At 37.6% G+C, this 19,965-nt stretch overlaps 3 protein-coding genes across 3 annotated transcripts in view; 1 reads left to right on the top strand and 2 right to left on the bottom strand.

The window, feature by feature from the left end:
- The window catches only part of srbd1 (S1 RNA binding domain 1), a 78,366-nt gene extending 72,705 nt beyond the window's left edge, over window positions 1-5,661 (bottom strand). The window contains exons 1-9 of the mRNA XM_041788795.1: window positions 5,599-5,661; window positions 5,098-5,162; window positions 4,388-4,787; window positions 3,955-4,188; window positions 2,940-3,106; window positions 2,508-2,625; window positions 2,209-2,347; window positions 1,929-2,025; window positions 1,643-1,829 (exon numbers count right to left, since the gene is read on the bottom strand). Of these exons, the coding sequence (XP_041644729.1) occupies window positions 1,643-1,829; window positions 1,929-2,025; window positions 2,209-2,347; window positions 2,508-2,625; window positions 2,940-3,106; window positions 3,955-4,188; window positions 4,388-4,787; window positions 5,098-5,159 (1,404 nt within the window). The 5' untranslated portion in view covers window positions 5,160-5,162; window positions 5,599-5,661. The remainder of the gene's footprint in view (window positions 1-1,642; window positions 1,830-1,928; window positions 2,026-2,208; window positions 2,348-2,507; window positions 2,626-2,939; window positions 3,107-3,954; window positions 4,189-4,387; window positions 4,788-5,097; window positions 5,163-5,598) is intronic.
- Window positions 5,662-8,992: 3,331 nt separating this feature from the next.
- LOC121510964 lies at window positions 8,993-14,708 on the top strand. The gene is made up of 8 exons (XM_041789394.1): window positions 8,993-9,130; window positions 9,245-9,342; window positions 10,504-10,673; window positions 11,072-11,145; window positions 12,643-12,673; window positions 12,801-12,992; window positions 13,842-13,892; window positions 14,097-14,708. Exons 1-7 carry the CDS (start codon window positions 8,999-9,001, stop codon window positions 13,883-13,885), a joined length of 741 nt encoding a protein of 246 aa, XP_041645328.1. The 5' UTR covers window positions 8,993-8,998; the 3' UTR covers window positions 13,886-13,892; window positions 14,097-14,708.
- A 1,134-nt stretch (window positions 14,709-15,842) lies between these two features.
- LOC121510965 (SLC35A4 upstream open reading frame protein-like) lies at window positions 15,843-19,695 on the bottom strand. Its single transcript, XM_041789395.1, has 3 exons — window positions 19,623-19,695; window positions 17,180-17,278; window positions 15,843-17,045 (listed from the first exon to the last, which is right to left on the bottom strand). Exons 1-3 carry the CDS (start codon window positions 19,635-19,637, stop codon window positions 16,848-16,850), a joined length of 312 nt encoding a protein of 103 aa, XP_041645329.1. The 5' UTR covers window positions 19,638-19,695; the 3' UTR covers window positions 15,843-16,847.
- Between the last annotated feature and the right edge of the window lie 270 nt (window positions 19,696-19,965).

Here is a 19,965-nt window from a genome sequence, read left to right as displayed (position 1 = left end):
TGGCATGTCGGCAGGGGACATGTCACATATGTTAAGAGGAGAGAACAAGGGGGACTTGCAGGGTGTGCTTGTGTGTGAGCAAGTGTGTGCATATGCATGTATGTGTATGTGATTGTATGACTGTAGGGCAGAGCGTGGTTGCCAGAGAGTGTGGTGTGGCAGAGAGGCAGCGGGTGATAGAAGCTGTGGTGACACATGAGGCCCGGGACCAACTCTGAGTAACCCACTAGTCACTAGAGGGACACAGGGGGAGCAGAGGAGGCAGAACTGGAAGCAGGAGGGGCAAATATGGAGGAACAGACAAGACTAACTGCGACTGACGTGGCTAGCATTCAGTAGCAGCACATATGAAGCAGCCAGAAACAGCACAAACACAAACAGATGGTGTTCAATTGTTTTTGTGTATGCATCTTTATGCATATTATGTCTGTGTGTGTAACAGGCAATAACAGATGAATGAGCAAAACACTAAATTCAGGTGTAAATCAACTTAATTCTGCATACTTAAGCAAGGTTTGATAAAGTTTTTGTAAATTCCTATCTAATGTAATTTTGTATGGCTATGTTGTTAACTCTTCCCCTTCTTTATATAATAAAGATGGTGCTTGTATTTAAAAATTTTTGCAAGTAAGAGGTGAATAAGCTGCATAATAATACAGAAAAGTAGAGCTGTCAAAAGATTAAAACTTTTAATCACAGGTAATCTCAGGATTCCTGTAGTTAAACTGAATTAAGTGCACCATTTTACTGCATTCTACAATTCCACTACTTTTCATTTAAAAATGTTTGTGTCATTTTGGATTTTCCTGCTGTCTTAAACTAAGGATAATAGACTTCCTGTTTTGATACAGACCTGCTACGTAGGTAGATTGAAGATTTTAACATGAACTTAAGCATGGGAGAAGGGAACTTTTTATATACTAAAAAGGAAATAAGTGGACATTAAAAAGGTAAGTGTTCGATAACACATGGCCAAGACAACTTTTGAATTGTAAACTGAGCTGTCAAGCTGGAAATGAGACATTAAGGAGCAGTGGTGGACTTATTTAATGTAACTGTTGCTGCAGGGAGGGGCTGGGATGACTTAACCAAAGTTTGTTGAAATCAAAAATAAAGCATGTTTATTGCAATTTGAAAAAACAATTAGTGCACTTATTACAGATAAGTGTCGCAGTAATCACAATTAATCCAATTAATTTTTTACAGCCCTAAAAAAAGTCATCACAGTGAAAGTGCATTGTCCAAACAAAGGAAAATGTGCAGTGTGTTCCCAATTAAAAGTCTGTCAGGAACCGGTTACACTAAAATGCAGATACCATCTCTTGGTTAAATAAAGCCAGCTAGCATGAGGAAATATGGTACTAGTAAAGGCTGCTCTGCACTAACCACAGATTATAAAAAAAGTATTAAGGGGTAAAACAGTAAAAACACTCCAGTAAAGAGTTAGACCACCATTAAGACAGAGTTTCTGCACATCCTCCAAAGAAAATACAGATTAAAAGCAGCAACACTGTTTTGTTGCATTTCTAACTTTTAAAGTGAGTATCATTTAGGTTGTGTACTGGCACTGAATTTTGTGCAACATGTAGACTACTGCTGTACCAAATTATCAATAAAACTATTAAAAAACTTGGAAGTCTACCTGATGGGGCTGGATTCGCTGGATGTTGCAGGTGAAGTCAAAGTAGAGACAAAACTTGTCGATGTCTTTGTTTTTGTTTTGCTGAGTCCCTGGTTTTTGGTGACCATGGAAAGGCTTCTCCTGCGCCTTTTCCTTTAGTGCCGACTTGGTTACAGAGGACTGGATGGTCACATAGCTCTTCTCACACCTGACACACAAAGTGAGAAGACAAGAATCATGAGGTACAGTGTCACTATTATTGTATAGAAACACTAAAACTGTAAAAACATGTAGTGAATGTCCTCACAATGTTTTGATGTAGGTGAGTGTCTCTGGGTCTTTGGCAATCATGTCAGCCAAGATATGCTCCACACCTGTGACCACTTCTTCCACTAACGTCAGACCTAACATAAACACAAAACATTCATATTGTTCTGAAGAAATACCCATAAATAACCAAATCTGCCACAAGAAATTTCATTTGTTCTGCAACAATTACCGAATCTCTTTATTTCACCTGTTTAATCAACGTTGAGTCTGACTTGATTTTAATATTAGTTATTAGTGTTTATGTGTTTGAATCTTACCCTCAGTTCCAGGCTTTACCCATGCCCTTAAATCCAGAGTGTGCGGTGATTCCAGTAGAGCAGACGCAGCCACCTCAAGGCCGAGTGCTTTGGCCCTTCGAGCCTTTGTCAGCTTACTGCCTTTCTTATATGGAGAATACTACAGGGATAGTGAGAAGCATTGCATTTACAAGTCTAGTAGGGAGATTTGTAAGAGTAACATTCAGGTGTCTTGAAATAAAATTGCAACAAAACCATGACTGATACACGACAGTTCAATGATAGCTACTTCTTTAGCATAAATAAAATGTGATTCAGACCACATGATCCAGCTCATCGGCTGACCGGCAGCTCCTCAGCTCCTGTTCCAACTCAGCTGTCAAAACGCCATCCTTCTTCAGGGTCTGAATCACAGACTGGGTTTTTTTGGCTAATGAGCTGAAGAATCACGAACACACAAAAATAAAAAAATAGATAGACTTTAACATCATTCATGGTGCAATATGATCAAAGGCACACACAAAAAAAACAAGACAAGGTGTACAGCTTAAATGACCACAATATCCACAAGTGTTATCATATGAGGCCTTAAAGCTTGACTACTAGCACCATCTAGTGGCCAATGTCAAAAATGCTGTCAAAAATCTAAAACAAGTCTTCACTGTGCACTTAACAGGTGTTGAGAGAGTATGAGTGATGGAAAGCGAAGATATTTTTTATCTTTTTTAATGAGTTAATTTAAATTTTCCTACCATATTTCCTCATAAACCAGCTGGACATCTCTGACAGCATCGGCATCCATGTGGTTAATCATCTCTTTTCGGTAGCGGACCATGAACGGCACAGTGTTCTCCTCACGAAGCAGTGAAACAATATTAACACACACCCATCGCTCCACACAGGTGAGGATGGACAGCAGCTGGAAAAAACAAGGACACACATGGAAATTTAAACTCATTAATCAACACAAAAAAGGCAAGTTGGCAGCAAAACACCGTCTCTCAACACCAATCACTAACGTTACACTTAACAAATGTTCATTTCTTATACAGTTCAAAGAACATTCAGTAATAGCAAAAGAAATGTGTAGGCAGGATGCCGGTGGCCTCATGTTTATGTTTGCAGGCAGTCCAGGTTCAAATGCGACCGAACCTGTTCCTCCTTTCCCAAATCTCATGCCCCACTCTTTCTCTCTCCAGTTTCCACTGTGCTATCTAAATAAAGGTATAAAAGGCCCAAATCAATCTTGAAACAAACAAGAAAAAAATAGCTTGACATTAACACCAAATAGAAGGAAGAGTGGAAAAAATGACATACGGGTATAACTAAAATTCATAATGTTATAATTCAGTAATATTATCAAACATGAATAACTACCAAAACATATGTACTAACAAAAGATTTTTATATATTTTATTAATAAAGGAAGTGTTTAAAGCACAGAAAAAAAAGCATGCAATGGTCTAGTGGTGAGGTTGCACCCCATGTATGCGGGTGGCCTGGGTTTAAGTCTGGCCTGGGGCTCCTTTCCCACATGCCCCCCCCCCCCCCCCCAAAATCCCTGTTTCTGATTTAGAAAAGTGTCAGGATCTTAATGACAGTCTCTGTACAAGAAAAACTGTTCCCAATACATTTCCTAGAACTCAGTACCCTCAAGTACCAGGTTGTCAGTAAAGCAAATACTTGATAAGTCATGTCGACTTATCAATCATCTGTCAAAAACAGGCACATGCTTTCAAAGAAAACACAAAACAAATCCTACAATACCTCTGTCAAGTCCCAGTTCATGTTGAGTTCATTCCTCAGACCATCTGCCAGTGGTGATGGTAAAGCAGTAGGCCGTCCGAAGCAGGCACCACTGGTCTTCTGTTTTTTTAGACAGGGCTCACCAAATGTGAAATCCTCCTCTTCCTCCTTCTTTGGTTTATGCCTAACCAGTGAGGACCCTTCACCTGCATATCTGTCTGTTTGGTGGGGGTCTGACATGATAAATGACAACCTCTACACAAACAGAAGCGAAAGCACAAAGGAAAGAGATTAAGATTAATGTAACAGACAAAGTTAAAGAGATTGGTGAGGTTCTTTCATCTGTTAAATTGTAATTAAAACACAGGTCCACAGTCTTTATAGAAATGAAAGACATGTCAGCATAAATATCTGGATTTGTATGAATTAATGCGTTGCAGTTGTTGTGGTGTACCTCCTCTTTTATTCGACCACTTGGCCTACTCTCTTCTGTTGTGCCCACCTCTGGGCCATCTGTTTGTTTTACTCCTGCCTTATCTTTGCCCTCTTCTAATGTTTCCTGCTTTGTTCCAGCTAACCCAGGTGACCCAGCATATTTCAGAACTTTGTTGGCCTCAGTTTTTCGCTTTGCTGCAGGCTTGCGTGGTGTCCTTGGCTTAGGTTCTTTGGGCACTTTAGGTGTTTTAGGTTGTTTTGGCACTTTGGGTTCCTTTGGTTTCACAATTCTCTTGGCGGGTGCTTTCTTCTCCCCAGATGCAGGAGTTCTGGAGGTTTTGTTTGGTGCTTTCTGCTTGGACTCTGGTGGTCTCCATTCATCAGTATCCTCATCCTCACTCATTGTCTGTGAAAATGACCTGATGGTAACAAAAGAAGTGACATAAGTAGTAGATGAGCAAACTAGAGCACCTTACATTTTCCTCTTATGTGCCTGCTCTGTTCAAACCTCATAATCAAAGACAAGCATTCCTATTTCATATATATATATATATATATATATATATATATACATATATATATTATCTAATAGGACAAAAAGTTTCCCCTATTCTTACCCGGGCGAACTTTTGTCATTAGCAAGAGTGAAAATAGTCCAGAGGAGAACCCCAGATATGTGAAACTGAGCACGAAAACTTTGTCAGCTCTAAATAAATGAAAATCACTTACAGGTCCGAGTCAACGTCTTTATACTGAATAACTTTAGCTGTTGCGGTCCGGAGTCGTCGCATCTTCTGTAAGACAAGTCTTCAAGTTAGTAGTACGCATCATAATTAAGAAACTGAGCCGTTAGCGAAAGACAACAGTAATAGTGTCAAAACAATTTTGTACTGTAAATGTCATTTTAATTAACTTACACGTGTAGGCTAAGCTAAATCAGCTTGAATGTAGTTACAGAGGTATTCAACATAATTCCAGACAAACAAAGGACAATGACATGTTATTTAGAATACCATTAGTAGCAACACTGAATTTTCTGAAGCTGACACATAAGCTGTTAAGTTTGCTAGCTACTGTATCATAGCCAAGACAAGTTAGCTTAATTTCAAATTTGGCGCGCGTACGCTGGCAACGCTAGCCGGCTAAAGGGCATTTCGTCGCTGCATAACCATTCATGATGCTGTTAAGCATTACAGCACTAAGCTAATGTATCTATTTATTCCTTCTTACATTAGAAAGTTATCTGCCGCTACTCCTTTGGAAACAGACAATTGCAGCAGGAACACCTGCTTCCTGCAACAGTAGGCCTTCAACCAATGAGAACGTTTTTTTTCTTCTTCCTTCTTCTTCCTTATTGGAGAACCAGCCTAGAGGTTCACTGCCGCCACCTACTGGACTGGAATATGTAGTATGGCTTCCAGTTGTGAGTTTATCCATGTCATATCCATTTCTTTGCTGTGATGAAAGTTTTTGCCTCAGCCTGCTCGATGGTATTGAGAGGTCTTTTACTTTGTCCCCAGTGCTTGTTTAACCAGAATGGGATGTTTATTACCCTCCACCTAACATGAGCAGGGTGGACAGTGAGTTGTGGTCTAATATTCTCAATTTCCATCCTGTAATTGTTGTAAAATATTTCAACGAGAAGAGTTTCCAGATCCTAACTTCCTTGTTATTGCTGTGAGGCTAACAGGTACTACAGGAGATGATTGTTTCCTTTTTACCACTGCAGAGCGAATAACATTGCAATACGTTAAAACACAGCAGAACCTGTATGTTCTGTATTGAGATTTTTTTTAGCCTTCCCTTCAGTGAATAAAACTGTAATTTTCACTGACTTCAGTTTCAATTTCTGCCAAAAATGTATAAATCTATGTATGGAAAGTAGTACAAGAGAATGAATAATACATTTAAATAGCTTTTCTAATATGTAAACTATTCCACAAGTCCGTCCTGCCACCCACTGACTAGGGTGTGAATTGGTATTTGGTAACAAACTCCTATCAGAGTTTCATTAATAATTCTAGAAACTTTAGATCCATATACAGTTTTTTTGGTTTTGTTTTGTCTTTTATATTCAGCAGCTACTCATGCAAGAGGGTCTTGACTTGGACTATGCTACTTCTTATACAAGACTAGAAATATAGGCCTGCTATATGTCTTTGCTTCAAAGCCGACCTCAAGCCAGTGGAGTTGCCAGACTTTTTTTTCTTTTTTAGATTTAGTTTTGGGTATTTTTGTGCCTTTAATAGATAGAGGGGGACAGTGGACAGAGTCAGAAACAGGGTCAAGAGTGGGGGAGAGACATGTGGTGAAGGGCCTCAGGCTGGATTCGAACCCGCGCACATGGGGAGCGCCTTTATCCACTAGGCCACCTGCTCCCCGAGTTGCCAGACTTTTTGACTGGGGTAGCCAAGCAGTGGCAGTGCCTTATATGTGGAGGTGGTCTGAAGCATTTTCTTTCATATTCAAAAATGTATAAAATGGGGCACAGATGGCCAAGCGGTAAGATCGTGCCCTATGTATGCAGGTCCTGCAGCTTCTTCCCTGCATGTCTCTCCCCCACTCTCTCATCTCTGTTTCCATCACTATCCACTGTTCTCCTCTCGATTAGAAAGGCATTAAAAGAACATATATAATAGAACTAATAAAACATACTCATCCTGTTTGATTTCACTTAATATATCAAGTTAAACAACAAACACTAAAGTAATTCACAGATATTTTATTCCTGTGAATATATATTTAACTTCTAAAAATAGCACAACAGAGACACAGGAAATGTTCTACATCCAGCTTAATTTTTAATAATTAAAAAATGTGGGGATCCACAATTTAAAGAACTAATATAGTCAAATACCATGCAAAGAAAGCTAAAAAAAAAAACAGCCCGTAGCACATCCCAACAAAATTGATTAAAGTATTAATCTTGCCTCTGACAAAGCACATATCCTATCATGGTTTAGAATTGAAGGCATTGCTATGGGTGGCCAGTCAGATTTTAGGGTGGCTATGACAACTCCTGGCCATTCCCAGGACAGGGTTTGCGCAATGTAAATCTTTGATGCTTACTGTAATCATTCAGTTGTCTGGCCATCTCTATTTGGTGTACCTCCATGCTCTCACTTCCTTAACTAGTTACTGCTTCTCAAACATCAGACTTCCACTAAACTCCTGGTTGATGCAACTTTTTTTTTCTGACATGGTTTTGTTATTTCATGATTAGCTTTAATTAGTCTGCATATTTCTCAAACACCTTTACTTAGTCTTGGTAAAATGTGCACTGGTGAAATACCATACTTTTGGAGTAGCAGCAGTTAAGCCTTCTCTCACTTTGATGGTCATTTTTTTAATAATTTAGGAGACCTTTACAAGTTTGTAAGTTGGCCTTCAGCATTGGCACAGAATTCATAAAAACATAAAGAACTGATAGACACTTAAAAGATCTCTAACTTGAATATAAGTGCATTTATTTGAAACAAAAAAAATATTTCAGTCTTTTTATAATATGCATGTTTCATTCTTTTCATAGAATATTGCAACATGATTTGATACAACTTGAGAACAGCTGCAGTTACAGTCTGCAACGCATGTGGGGTGATGACTGGAAGCAAAAATACAATGATTTCATTTTATGACTGAATCAATCTAAAAAAAATGTGATTTTTATTCTGAATCAATCAGAGAGAGATATTTCACCTGCAATTTAAGTCATTTGACCAGGAAAACAGCTGTTGTAGATTGTAATAAATCAAATTTGGCAATACTGAAAACTGAAACACTAACCATTAGAATATGTATAATGAATATTGTTATGATTGGGGCTCTACTTTGTTATCCCTTTTTTTCTGTTTTTATATCATAACTTTGATGAGATATCATTCAATTGACTAATACATTTAATAGTGCTGTCAAAATTTGTTAAGAGAATTTTGCTTTGGAAATGTGATTGGAACACATACAAAACTGTGTAAAAAAGTAAAGTTCTGGATAAAATAAATATTCTACAGATTAACACCATCCTAGACTGATTAATAAGTGGAAAATCTGTGCTTGATCTCAACTTCTCCTGTTTTTAAAGGTAGTAGAAAATTCTGATATCATTCTGAAACATCTCCTGTCTGACTGTTTTGCTACTATTTTCAAATCTGTTGTGATTAATTGATTACAACACATAAAATGTCTTACTTTATTTTTTTACAAACTGACAGCACTAACATTTAATCAATAAAAACTGATATGAATATGATATCATCTATTTATTTATTCAATGAGAACTTTTTAAGCAATCAAGGGATAAATTTGCCCCTCTGAGAAAATACAGTTCTTTTTATTGCATTGAATTAAATGAAACTAAATAGACTTTAATCCCTTAACTGTAAAGTCATATTTGGATTTTTGATCATATTTGGCCTAATTACATATACATACTCTTATTTTGTGTACTTTATTATCATACCTCAAACAATTAATTCCAAGATAAACCTGTATCAGCGTTCTCAATGATAAAACAAAGCCCCTTTGGCCAAATGTGTTCGAACCGTTCACCTGGTAACAGATGATGCATCGTCACCAGGAACCAATCAGAAAAGGAGTTTAAAAAAAAACATCAAGCCAGAGAGCGATTTGGTGGATGAAGTTGATTATTGTGGGTTTTCCCCACGTTTCTTTCAGTTCCCTCTGTCCCTGTCAACGTTTAAGGTTAAAGCACTTACTGAAGTCTTTCATTTTATACCTGAGGATCAGCTCGTTATCCTTCCGGACGGTAATTTCTCTATATGTGTTCACATTTCTGTTTACGTATATTGTGCCAGTGTGATCGATTTTTTTTTTTGTTATATTTAAAGATTGTTGGGGTTGTGTTTGTGTTTGTTCATAGGTTTGTGTTAAGGTTAAGATGTCTGACTCTGAGACTCGGTACCAACCGCTCCTTGGAGCTCCCAGTCAGCAGGCAGCTGTCAATGTACCAGAACAGGGGTAAGAAAAGTATAGGAACCTCAAACAAAATTTCCTATTTTCTTGTTCTTTGTATCTTTTTTCTTTGTGAGATACAGTCTCCGATAGAATATAATCTTTATAGCTATCACATTGTTCTGTTTATAAATGTTATTATATATTTTCAGTCTTCAACCAGGCACTGATTTCCATTCAAGGAAATCAATCAGCAGAGAAATCAAGAAAGTTACTTTGCATCAACAACACATATCTTGTATTACTATATAAAAAATACTTTACTGAGTGATTTAGCTTTTATAACAGAATGGACACTTCTCCTTGTAGAGATTCAAAAGTATTATTGTATTGTATTGTATTGTAAACAATTAACAAATGCATTTTAACAAGTAAAATTAGAGTAAAATCTGAAATGTTCATCAAAATGTCTACTTGGCAACAGCTGACATCATTCCTCAGCTGATGGCTCAGGTTTTGTTAGGGAGGATTTCTCAGATTATCAGAAGCATCAGCCAAAAGACTGAAGTGAAACCAATTCCATTTTTCTGCCTTTCATCTTCATTGATTGAGTTGACCCTTAAACAGCTATAGGTCACATATTTTACCCCTTTAAGACAAGTTTATATTGGTCTTACAGGTCCCCATAGCATGCCTGTTAAGTTTTTTGCCTAAAACACTCCATTTTTGCATGCCTAAAAAAAAAAACTCTGTTTTAGCCCTGCATAGAAGGAGCTGTTTCTGTGTCTGTGGCTTTAAAAGTTAATGAGCTGTCTGACTCCGCCCCTAACTACAACTAACTGATCCTCAGGAGAGGAGAGGGAACTTTCTTCCAAGTGGAAAGGCCAACAGAACCTGGGGGCAGTGCTAATCCCCATATGACATCATGAGACGAAAATCTGAAAACAACTTGTTTCAGGACACATATTCAGAAAGGTGGAGAAAGAGAGAGGGGAGGGTATTTTTCTGATTCTTGGGGGTATGGTGGACAGGCCAGGAACACATATTTTGGCTAAAAAAAAGCCTGAAAAAGTGTATTCTGCATAAAATGTGACCTTTAAAGTGCTTATTTTCACTCTGTAAACACTTCTGACTTCACTTCAATCAGTAAATGTCCAAAAAGTCCTTCTGATGCAAATGTATCCTGTCTTCTCCACGCTTTCATCGTTGTTTCTCTTTGTTTTTCAGCGGTCGTTCCTCCCGGGCCTATAAGGTGGCGGGTATCACCCTGCTGGCCTGCATCCTGATTGCGGGGCAGGCTGTGATTGCATACTTCCTCCTCAGCCAGGGCAGCGACATCAAATCACTGGAGGAGCAAAACAACAAGATGCAGGTTCAGCTGACCAAGGGGAGATCTGGTGAGGAGGCTTAATTTAGTTCAGATTAGATTACACTTTAGCAGAGGGTTTTTGTTTTATTGAGGTTTAATTGTCTGCCATCATGTGGGCAGCCAGGGGAGGTGTTCAATGGCAGTAAAATCCCCACTGACTGGGGATATTACTTAGTAGATTTGTAAATCCCAAATCGTAGTCTTCCTGTTTTTTTCTAAATAAAATGGCCTCGCACTGTACAAAAAGTTAACTGGGTTTTCTTGGGGAGTTCCAAAAATTAATTAGAAGAAAGAACCCCTGTTAAGTTAAACCTTAATACATGTCCCAAACAAATCGGTCGAATGAACAGTTCAAGCTTTTCAAACCACTGCTTATCTCTGCCTGGGTCTTACTTTAAATTTTCTTATTGTCTGTTTTTGTCTTAGTGGCTTCAGTTCCCATGAGGAAGCACATGCCAATGAATGCTTTGCCTGATTTGGTGGCATTCTCAGAGGACAAGGTAAGATAGGCAAATGCCAAATTTTTGTGTCTGATACTGATGTACTCGGGTTCAGAAAACCCCACGACATGAAAATGTGACCTGTTTTATATCTACTAATGCTATACTAAAAACAGACTGTACACTGTTTATGTAGCCATCAGCTGGTAAATATCCACAAACTGGTAATCATTCAGTATAGCAGTACTAACTTTGGTCTCATGGCCAGAGATTTTTTATGAAAACGAAACTAAAATCAATACAGATGCCACTCTATGATAACCTTGCAAAGACGATGGATACACCCATTTCCGTGTTTCTCACTGGCAAATCCAACTTGCAAAGCTCCCGTCTGAACCGTTTTGGGCCTAGTTAGAAAGTGACAGGACCAATCAGTGATGAGGGGCAGTATTTTCGAGCGCGGTGGAGTCGTGACGTAAGCAAGCAGCAACAAGAAAGAAGCCGGTGCAGTTAAGGCAGAAGACATTAGTGTGGATGCTGCTAAAGCACCAGTTTTATCAGAACTTGACGACATTTCTTTTTTAAAAAAAGAACAAAGAGGAGCGCCGGTTGTCGAGTGGTTAAGGCGCGCGCCATGTATGCAGGCGACCCGGGCTTGAATCCGGCCCGTGGCACCATTCCCTGCAACTCTCTTCCCTGTTTCCAACTCTAACCACTGTCCTATCCAATAAAGGCCAAAATAAATCTTAAAAAAAAAACAAAGAACAGCACTGAGTTGTTTTTCTATTCAGAAACAACAAAAGTCAGGTACTGACATGTCTATTGTCACCATGGTTCGCGTTATGCTGTTCTATATGGAGTTTATTCCTTGGTAGCGTCGCACATGCACCTCGGTAGAGGCTACATCACATAGTTTGTTGCTCTGAAAGGTGTGACAGACAGAACCTTCATCCAATCACCATCTGAGTTTTTTTCAAAGGCTCTGCCCTTTCCCAAACGCTGTCAGTGGTTTTCCACATCCATCTGGCGTGTCAGGTTAACTCTATGACCTATTATATCAAAAACATAAAAACTAGTGATGCAGTTTATCATACCATGTGGCTATTTTTTATTTTTACTTCATTTACATCTTCATGGAAAATATTCCCAGTGAGATATATGTTTAACTTTTACAGTGTTTAACATTAAAAAATTGTAATACATTTTTAAAAAGCACGTACAGAACAAATAAACACAAAGATAACAGGTACCACCTGTTCCTCACAGGAGCTCCTTAAACCATACTGTTTCATCTTGACACATTAATAACTATCCTGTTTCACACTGTTTCATCTATTGGACTGACTCCAGCAGCTTTTGTACCTATGAGACATTAGAAACTCAAAACATAGAAATGTATGGCCCAAGATTAAAAATACAGACATAACACTTTCGTATGGTCACACTGTTGCTTTTAATATTTTTCCATTTGTTGAATAAATCCCATCATATTCTTCTAAAATCTAACTTAGAATGTAGAATTAATTCCTTTCCCATTTTTCACTGTTTAAATTGCAGGACACTCCAGCTGGGCCCCCACCAAAAACTGGTATGCCTATTTATGTTCCTTGTTTGCTCAATTGTATGAATATGTTTGAGTTCTTCTCTTTTACACTGTTCATGTATTTATGTTTGTCCTGACTGCCTTTAATATTCTTTACCTTTTAAATCACCAGTGGACACTGACTGCCAGCGGGAGGCATCTGGCCAGACACCCTCACGGGTGCCTGGTTTCAGACCCAGCTGTGACGAGCATGGTCTCTATCGCCCCCAGCAGTGCTACATGGAGAACTGCTGGTGTGTGAACCCTGTCAGTGGCATGGTGATCTCTGGACCCCCGGCCAACTGTGATGAGAACTTCCTCATTGGTGAGACAAAATAACAGATCATGATGTCAGATTAAGCATTGATCTTGTTCACCATAACACGTCATAGACAAGTAGCTTTGGAAAATTTCTACTTTTTCTCTATTTTGAGATAACCCCAAGGGAGTTTGTTTTAAAAGGTACAGTGTGTTATATATATGCAGCATGCAGTGAAACAATTTGGTGTAACTGGAACATAATATTTAGTTGTTTGGATTGATGTTTACTCACCTGAGTCTAATAATCGTTTTATTTTTCATTAACTTAGAATAAGCGTTTTATTCATACGCAAGGAGGGTCACTTTTCACAGACTCTGCCATCTTGCTATGCCCTATTCCTACAGTACTACAGAAGGGACCAAATTAGTTATGCACTTTTTTGTTTGCAGTAGTTGAAAATGGTTGAAACAGTTACCACCAGAAGTAAGCACTGATATCTAGAATCTGACTGTTAGGTGTCACTCATATTCCCAATTTTCCACACTGTTCCTTTAACCTGCATTTGGTTTCTCAAAAATGCTACATTTCAGAAAAATGTTTTTGGTCTCTTCAGAAATATCAAGATTTAATTTTGTGCATTAATATAAAATTTATCCATAATTGTTTAAAGTGGTGCAGGGTCATTTTTAAAAAAAGCAAGGAAAAGGGGGCATGTCCACATGCTTGTTAATGACAGTTTTTTTGTTTGTTTTCTTGCATTAGTTTCATAAAAAGTTGGAGTGTTACTTGTGCTAATGTTGGAGTATTTCACAGTTGTATTAATCCAGATCTGGTGCAGAAATAACACAATAACTAATTCTTTTCACTGTTATTATTATGATTCTTTGAACTCTGAACAAATTTGTCTTTTAGGGGGCCGAACCAAAATCCTCGCTCTGCCTGATGCTGATGAGTAAAGCTGTGGTAGGTGGACAGATGACAATGTTTAAATGTTTTTTTGTTTAAATTTCATAGTTTCCTTTTTCATGCTTTGAAAAATATTTGATAAGTTTTAAGATTTGATTCCCAAAAGGAAATCTGTGTTGCTGCCAAAACTTTGAAAAAAAAAAAAACAAAAACACAACTTAAAATTAACTTTTTTTTTTTTTTTTTTCATTCATTTCCAAGGGAACTTGAAGGTGGGGAAATCTCCAGAGACCAGCATCAGCTCACTGTCTGGCCAAAATATATCGCAACAACTTTGTCAGCTTATAATCACCACCCTTTTAATAGTATGTGATGTGCTAGTTTGGTTATATATGGCGCTAATTTTAACCAATTCCCTTTTGATTTACATCGTTTCCTTACTTTTTATATTGCTCTTAAAAGTGAAACCTTTTAGACAGTTTGTGCATGTTTTGACTTCAGGTTATAATACAATCTGTCTGACCAGTTATTTCTGTGCCCAAAGGAAAAAAATCCCAATAATTTAACAGATTGTGGTTGGATGAAAATTTTTCATTAATTGTTAAAAGATTTGAAGGACAGATAAAATGCTGAAACATGTTGATAGAAAAACACAACATTCCCACTGCCCCATAACAATTATGTTTTAACATATTAAGAAAACACACAGTCACCTAAATTTGACTATCTAAAGCTAAGGGGATGACAATCTGATAATAAAAAAAACACTGACTCAAACTTCAACACAATCAGCAACCAGGAATAATGAAGCTTTGAAACAACTGTTATTTTAACCAATTTATTTGAAAGACCCAAATAAAACTCTGAAAGACAGTTTTGATGTTTTACATCATTGTAATAAAATGTTTGAACTGTTTGCTTGATTACTTAACAATTAATGGATGTCTGCATTTACATACATGAGTGGAAACTAACAAGACAATGACAAACTGTAATCCAATCAACTTTCCCAAAATACTTTTTGTTCCACTGCATACTGAGTGTAAATAAGTATTTTATATATATATATAAAAAAGTAAACATGCAAAAGACATAATAGACAGGAAACTAAAATCAACTTTAGAGCATGAAATACAGGGACAAAATTATGATTGTCAATAGGCACAAGTTATGGGGTTCCAGCTACAAAATAGTTCCACCTATATTCCTCATACGTTCTCCAAAGTTAATATTAAAACAATTACAACACAAACATCCTTTTTTGGCTTATTGTCTACCTGTTGTAGGCCTGACCCAGTAGAGAAGTATTGTGCAATTATCTCAACAGCAGCTACAGAGTACCTTGGGTTTCTAGTATTGCTGCCATTACCTCAGTGCAGTCTTAAATTTCCTTCCTTTGATAAAGGTATTTTTGATTTTGCAGGAGGGGTTGCAGAAACAAAGTTATAGTGTTATAAACTTTTGAGTTAGGCAGACATTTACCTGTAATAACGAATTTATCCCTTACATTAAGGAGTTAAATATCTTCATAATGAATGATAACCTTCTATTACATATGAGCTAATCGAGTGTGCTACAATTAAGGTGTTGAGTGCTGTGCATTAGGGTTTCAGATTACCAGCAGCAACACCAGCATTTGGAGATGTTGGGTATTGACATTTTGTGATTTATAGTCAAAAACTTTCAACAAAGAATAAAACATAAAAGAACATGATGCACATGCCAGATTTTAAATACTCTTTAACAAGTTTGTTTAAAGTATTGGGATCTCACTGGGATAAAAATAATTACTTGTAGGAAGGAAAAGTGACAGTTAAAAATCCCAAAGTGCAAAGGATCAACTCGTTTCCAGCATATGAAAAAGGCAGCCTAATCATATCAGATAAGGCTATTGCACACATGGCATGAGATGATATTATCAAGTCCAACCAGAGTAGGCACTCAAAATACATGTACACAAAAAATTAACACACACATTTTAAGAAATCTGTAGGAATCTCCCTAATCCAATTTAAACTTTATTCTTAAATGTAAAAAATAAACTTTGGTGTGTATTTGAGGTCTGAAAGACTTTGTAAGGTGGGTTATACCAAAATGACAGCTCCTTAAAAGTAAAAGTGCTACAGGGTTTAGGACACAAAACAAAGAAATGTTAAAGTTAGTAAAAATTGACCTATAATCATCACAGGGAGTGCCATGCTTAAAAAGACAAACACCACCACAAACTTTGCTTTGACATATTCAAACAAGAAACAAGTCCAACAGGTTTTACCTTGAAAAGCAACATGGGATGTGAGGTGATATATTTTATACATGCTCTATCAAACCCTGAGCAAGTAAGTACAAATTAACTGCAGCTGTTGTAAATGATTTCCGACCACTAGAGGGAAGGAGACAATACATTTCTAAAGCTCACGTTTCACTTTAGAAACTGGTAAGTTGTGAGATGAACTTCTTTCAGCCTCTAAAGCATTCTGTGTAAAAATTGATCTCAGAGAAAAGAAATAGTCTCCATTAATCTGAAGAGCTGAAGAAACACGTGTGTTGTTATGAACCAAACAATCTTTATAGCACAACACAGTGGCAGGCAGGATAAGATAGGAGGTCAGAGATCAATTATTACAGTTACAATGGTAAACTCAATGATGGCTGTTGGTCTTAATATCTATCATAGATCATACTGAAAGAAAAGGGGGTCTAGAGTATGACTAAAATGAGGGAATTGTTAACATGCATCTTCTTATGTGTCTGCATGTTGTTCAGTCGCCCATTTTACACACAAATATCCTCAAACAAGACAAAAAAACAAACTAAACAGCCGCCATTTTGACTGAATTCTGTAAGATCTTCTTTTAGTTAATCAATCCACGTTGAAAGACAAGAATTTATGAAAATGTTTTATCTTTAAAATACATGTCTGTTCCCGTATGCAGCAATAATCAGCATTCTCTTCTCTGAGGTCCCTCTTCTGTCAATCTCCTTTCCTGTTGTCTTAGTTTTCTTCTGCTCTTCTCATTTTCTCCCACCTTTCAGGTTGTTGATGTAGTCTTTGATTGTGTTTTCAATGTTGGGAACAGCATAATTCTGTGCAGCATAGATTCCGGTACATGTTCCTACGACAACACCCATCAGTGCAGAAGACCGTAGCCGTGCAACGACGTAGCCAGCTAGGAACCCCTTCAGGAAAGGAGAGGCGAGCAGACTGCCTCCCTGAGGAGAAAAGTAGAGTAGACATAAGTTTTGGTGCTAAATGGTCAAAAGTGTTTTATACATAGCTGGTAGTTTTGCCTTTTTTAAAACAGAACAACACTGGATCTACTCATAAGTGGCTGTGTGAGACTTACTGGAGGAACTCCAGCTTGTATCTCATCCTCCATCCGTCTCTGGATGTCCTCCAGCTGGTCCTTCAGCTCCACCAGGTCTTTGAGCTGACCCAGGGGACTCTGCACACATATGCAAGCACATGTACATAAGGACAAACGCACAAGATCGGTAAGCTCATAGACCAGTTTCTTAAAACACAGTGCAACTAGGAAGGGCAGTGCTTGACATTTACACCTGCCGACTAGCTAAATAGTAAATACAGGTGGATTTCAGCTTTGGCGGGTAGCAAAATGACTAAAACCAGTAATGTTGGCAGTTTGAATTTGTCACTGACACAATCTATGCTTTACTCAAACTGTACCTGGTTGTTAGCACCAGTGTTTGTGAATAAGATGCTTATTACGCTAAGATGCTTATACTATTAAACCTCAGCATACACAGGTGCAGTGAGAAACTGAGGCAGACAAATAAAAATCTGTATCTGATAACTTACAAGAAGAATTCAACTGAATAAAGCAATCATTTCTGTTTCTGTTTTGATGTATTCCAGTAATACCTCAAGCAGCAAATTGTCCTCTCTTATTGTAACAGATAATTTAAAAAAAATGAAATCCTTTTGTTTAGACTTATAAAGACACTTGAGTCATGAATGATGACACAGGTTTAAAGGAGAATAAAGGAAACAGGGGTCCAACCCCAAATACTCTGGAGAATTTTTACCATGCAACTTCTACTATATGTGCATGTTATTCAGTAATCCATTCAAAACAATAGTATCTTCAAACAAGACTAAAAAAAAAAAAAAATCAAAACAGCCACCATTTTAACTTAATACTGTAAGAAAGTATCATGTTTAGGTTTTAGCTAACTGTGTTGACAGTGAACAGCAAATTACTGTCTGTTATTGAAACTGATAATTAAAACCCTTCGAAGCCTTATTTTAGACTTACTGGACACTTGGCCTAAGTCATGTATGATGACACAAGTAAAGGAAAATAAAGGAAACAGGGGGTCTGATACTCAACATTTTCTGGCAGATTTGTCTGAGTGAAAATAGTGATGTTCATGAAACCTGCTGCAACTTGTTTGTAAGAAACAGTTAAATAGTACAAAACATCTAAAATCATTTGTTTTTGTTGTCAAATGTATTACTTTAAAGAAAGAAAACTGGTATAGGTCAAAAGCTGATATCATCGTAGCAGACCAGGAAAAATCAGAATCTGCCAAAGATATTAGAACATATCTTTTGCCAAAATCTGACAAATAACAGGAGCATTTTATCTCCAGTCTCTCAGCCAGTCTCTAACAGAGTGGTGGGCTATTTAATATATACAGGGGGAAGTGCTATATTAATAGCAAAGCTTATTTTGACCTTGTTGATGAGGGTAAACGGATCATCTTTGTAATCTAATACCAAACGTGCCCAATTTGGCATATTAAATAATATTTCCCAACAACAAAATTGAGGCTATTTTAAATGCTGAGTGGCTAGGAACTCTGCAGAACCACAAGCCACTCAGCGAGGTGAGCAAAAAACCTTAATGTCAATCCTTGACGACAGAGCTCTGTCGAGAAAGAGTACAGTACAATAGTTTATGTTCTATGAAAAATTCACTTCAACAGCAGCTTGTTTAACATGTACTAGGTGATATGACATATAGCACAAGTTCGCATTAACCATGTTAATTCACTTGATCATTTAAACCAGTGACAATGATAAACATTATACTATGCTGTATGAAAACATGACATTAGTATGTGAATATTTAACACATTCTAAAAGGGTGCCAGGTCCCCCAGTCATCAAGTTAGCTGACCTTTGGAAAAAAGTAAGCAAAGTGAACCAACTACCTACCTGACTTATTTAGCAACGACTGACAGCACGCGCTTACACTCTGACAAGATAGCATATGAAATCAGAGTCATGAAGGCTAACGTCTCAGGTATTACCTTGAGTGGTCATACAAAATATTAAATGGAGTACCGCAGGTCACGTTTCACAACAAACTACCTGTCTCAACTCAAGGTAGGCGGAATTCATAATTCAACCTGTTAGCGGGCACGCTTGCCAAAGTTTTTCATATGTAAGCCTAAATTAGCCGGTTAGCTGTAATAAATGATCTCTGATTAGCCGGTTAGCTGCAAACGTTAGCAGCTAGCCACTACTGGTTTCTTATTCATTTTAAAAGCTTCTCAGTTTTGAACGGTTTGTTTAATTAGCACGATTTTTGTAGCTTAATTATGTTCACATGGCCAATCACAGTAACTTTCCAGCTTGACATGAAGTTAGCACCACGCCAATGTGGCTAAGCTAATCCCAACCACAGTCTTTAAACTACTTTTCCTCATCAGTCAACGGTAGCTACTATGGCTTATTGGTGGGTAGTGTGGTAATTTTAACATTTCATAGTCAAAGAAGCGGTAGCCTAGAGAAAGTTACGACTAAAAGTTAAGGACACCGACCTTGTCATTAGCCATGGCTTCGCTTGTTGCGGCAGCTCTCTTCTTCTTTTCTTGTGGCTCTGTCAAAAGAGAACCTTACTGCCCTCTATTGGTTGCTTACAGACTCGCCCTAAGGTTTGAACTGGATTTTCTAAACCATAATTTGTGCCCTTATTAAGACAAAACAAAGAGGAAGATTATTTAAATTGGCACATCCCTTCTGGTTATGTGTGGATACTACTTTAAGGATTAGCTTATTGTAAAAAAAAATATATATATATCCTCTCCCAAACCAGAGATGGACACAAAATAGCATTACAAGTTCTCACATTGCCTTTCATGTTGATGACACCAGAGTTCTGTG

Source organism: Cheilinus undulatus, linkage group 6, assembly GCF_018320785.1.
Source record: "Cheilinus undulatus linkage group 6, ASM1832078v1, whole genome shotgun sequence".
NCBI lineage: Eukaryota > Metazoa > Chordata > Actinopteri > Labriformes > Labridae > Cheilinus > Cheilinus undulatus.
The sequence above is the reverse complement of the archived record's forward strand: the minus strand, read 5'-3'. Positions and strand labels throughout refer to the sequence as shown.

What these genes read in the sequence shown, in the direction of transcription:
- LOC121510964 (XM_041789394.1), top strand. Translation starts at nt 8,999, where the DNA reads ATGAAGTTGATTATTGTGGGTTTTCCCCACGTTTCTTTCAGTTCCCTC. An exon ending in GCTCGTTATCCTTCCGGACG is followed by an intron (nt 9,131 to 9,244) that starts GTAATTTCTCTA and finishes GTTTGTTCATAG; the next exon opens with GTTTGTGTTAAGGTTAAGAT. An exon ending in TGGGCCCCCACCAAAAACTG is followed by an intron (nt 12,674 to 12,800) that starts GTATGCCTATTT and finishes TTAAATCACCAG; the next exon opens with TGGACACTGACTGCCAGCGG.
- LOC121510965 (XM_041789395.1), bottom strand. An exon ending in TACAAGCTGGAGTTCCTCCA is followed by an intron (nt 17,046 to 17,179) that starts GTAAGTCTCACA and finishes TTTTCTCCTCAG; the next exon opens with GGAGGCAGTCTGCTCGCCTC.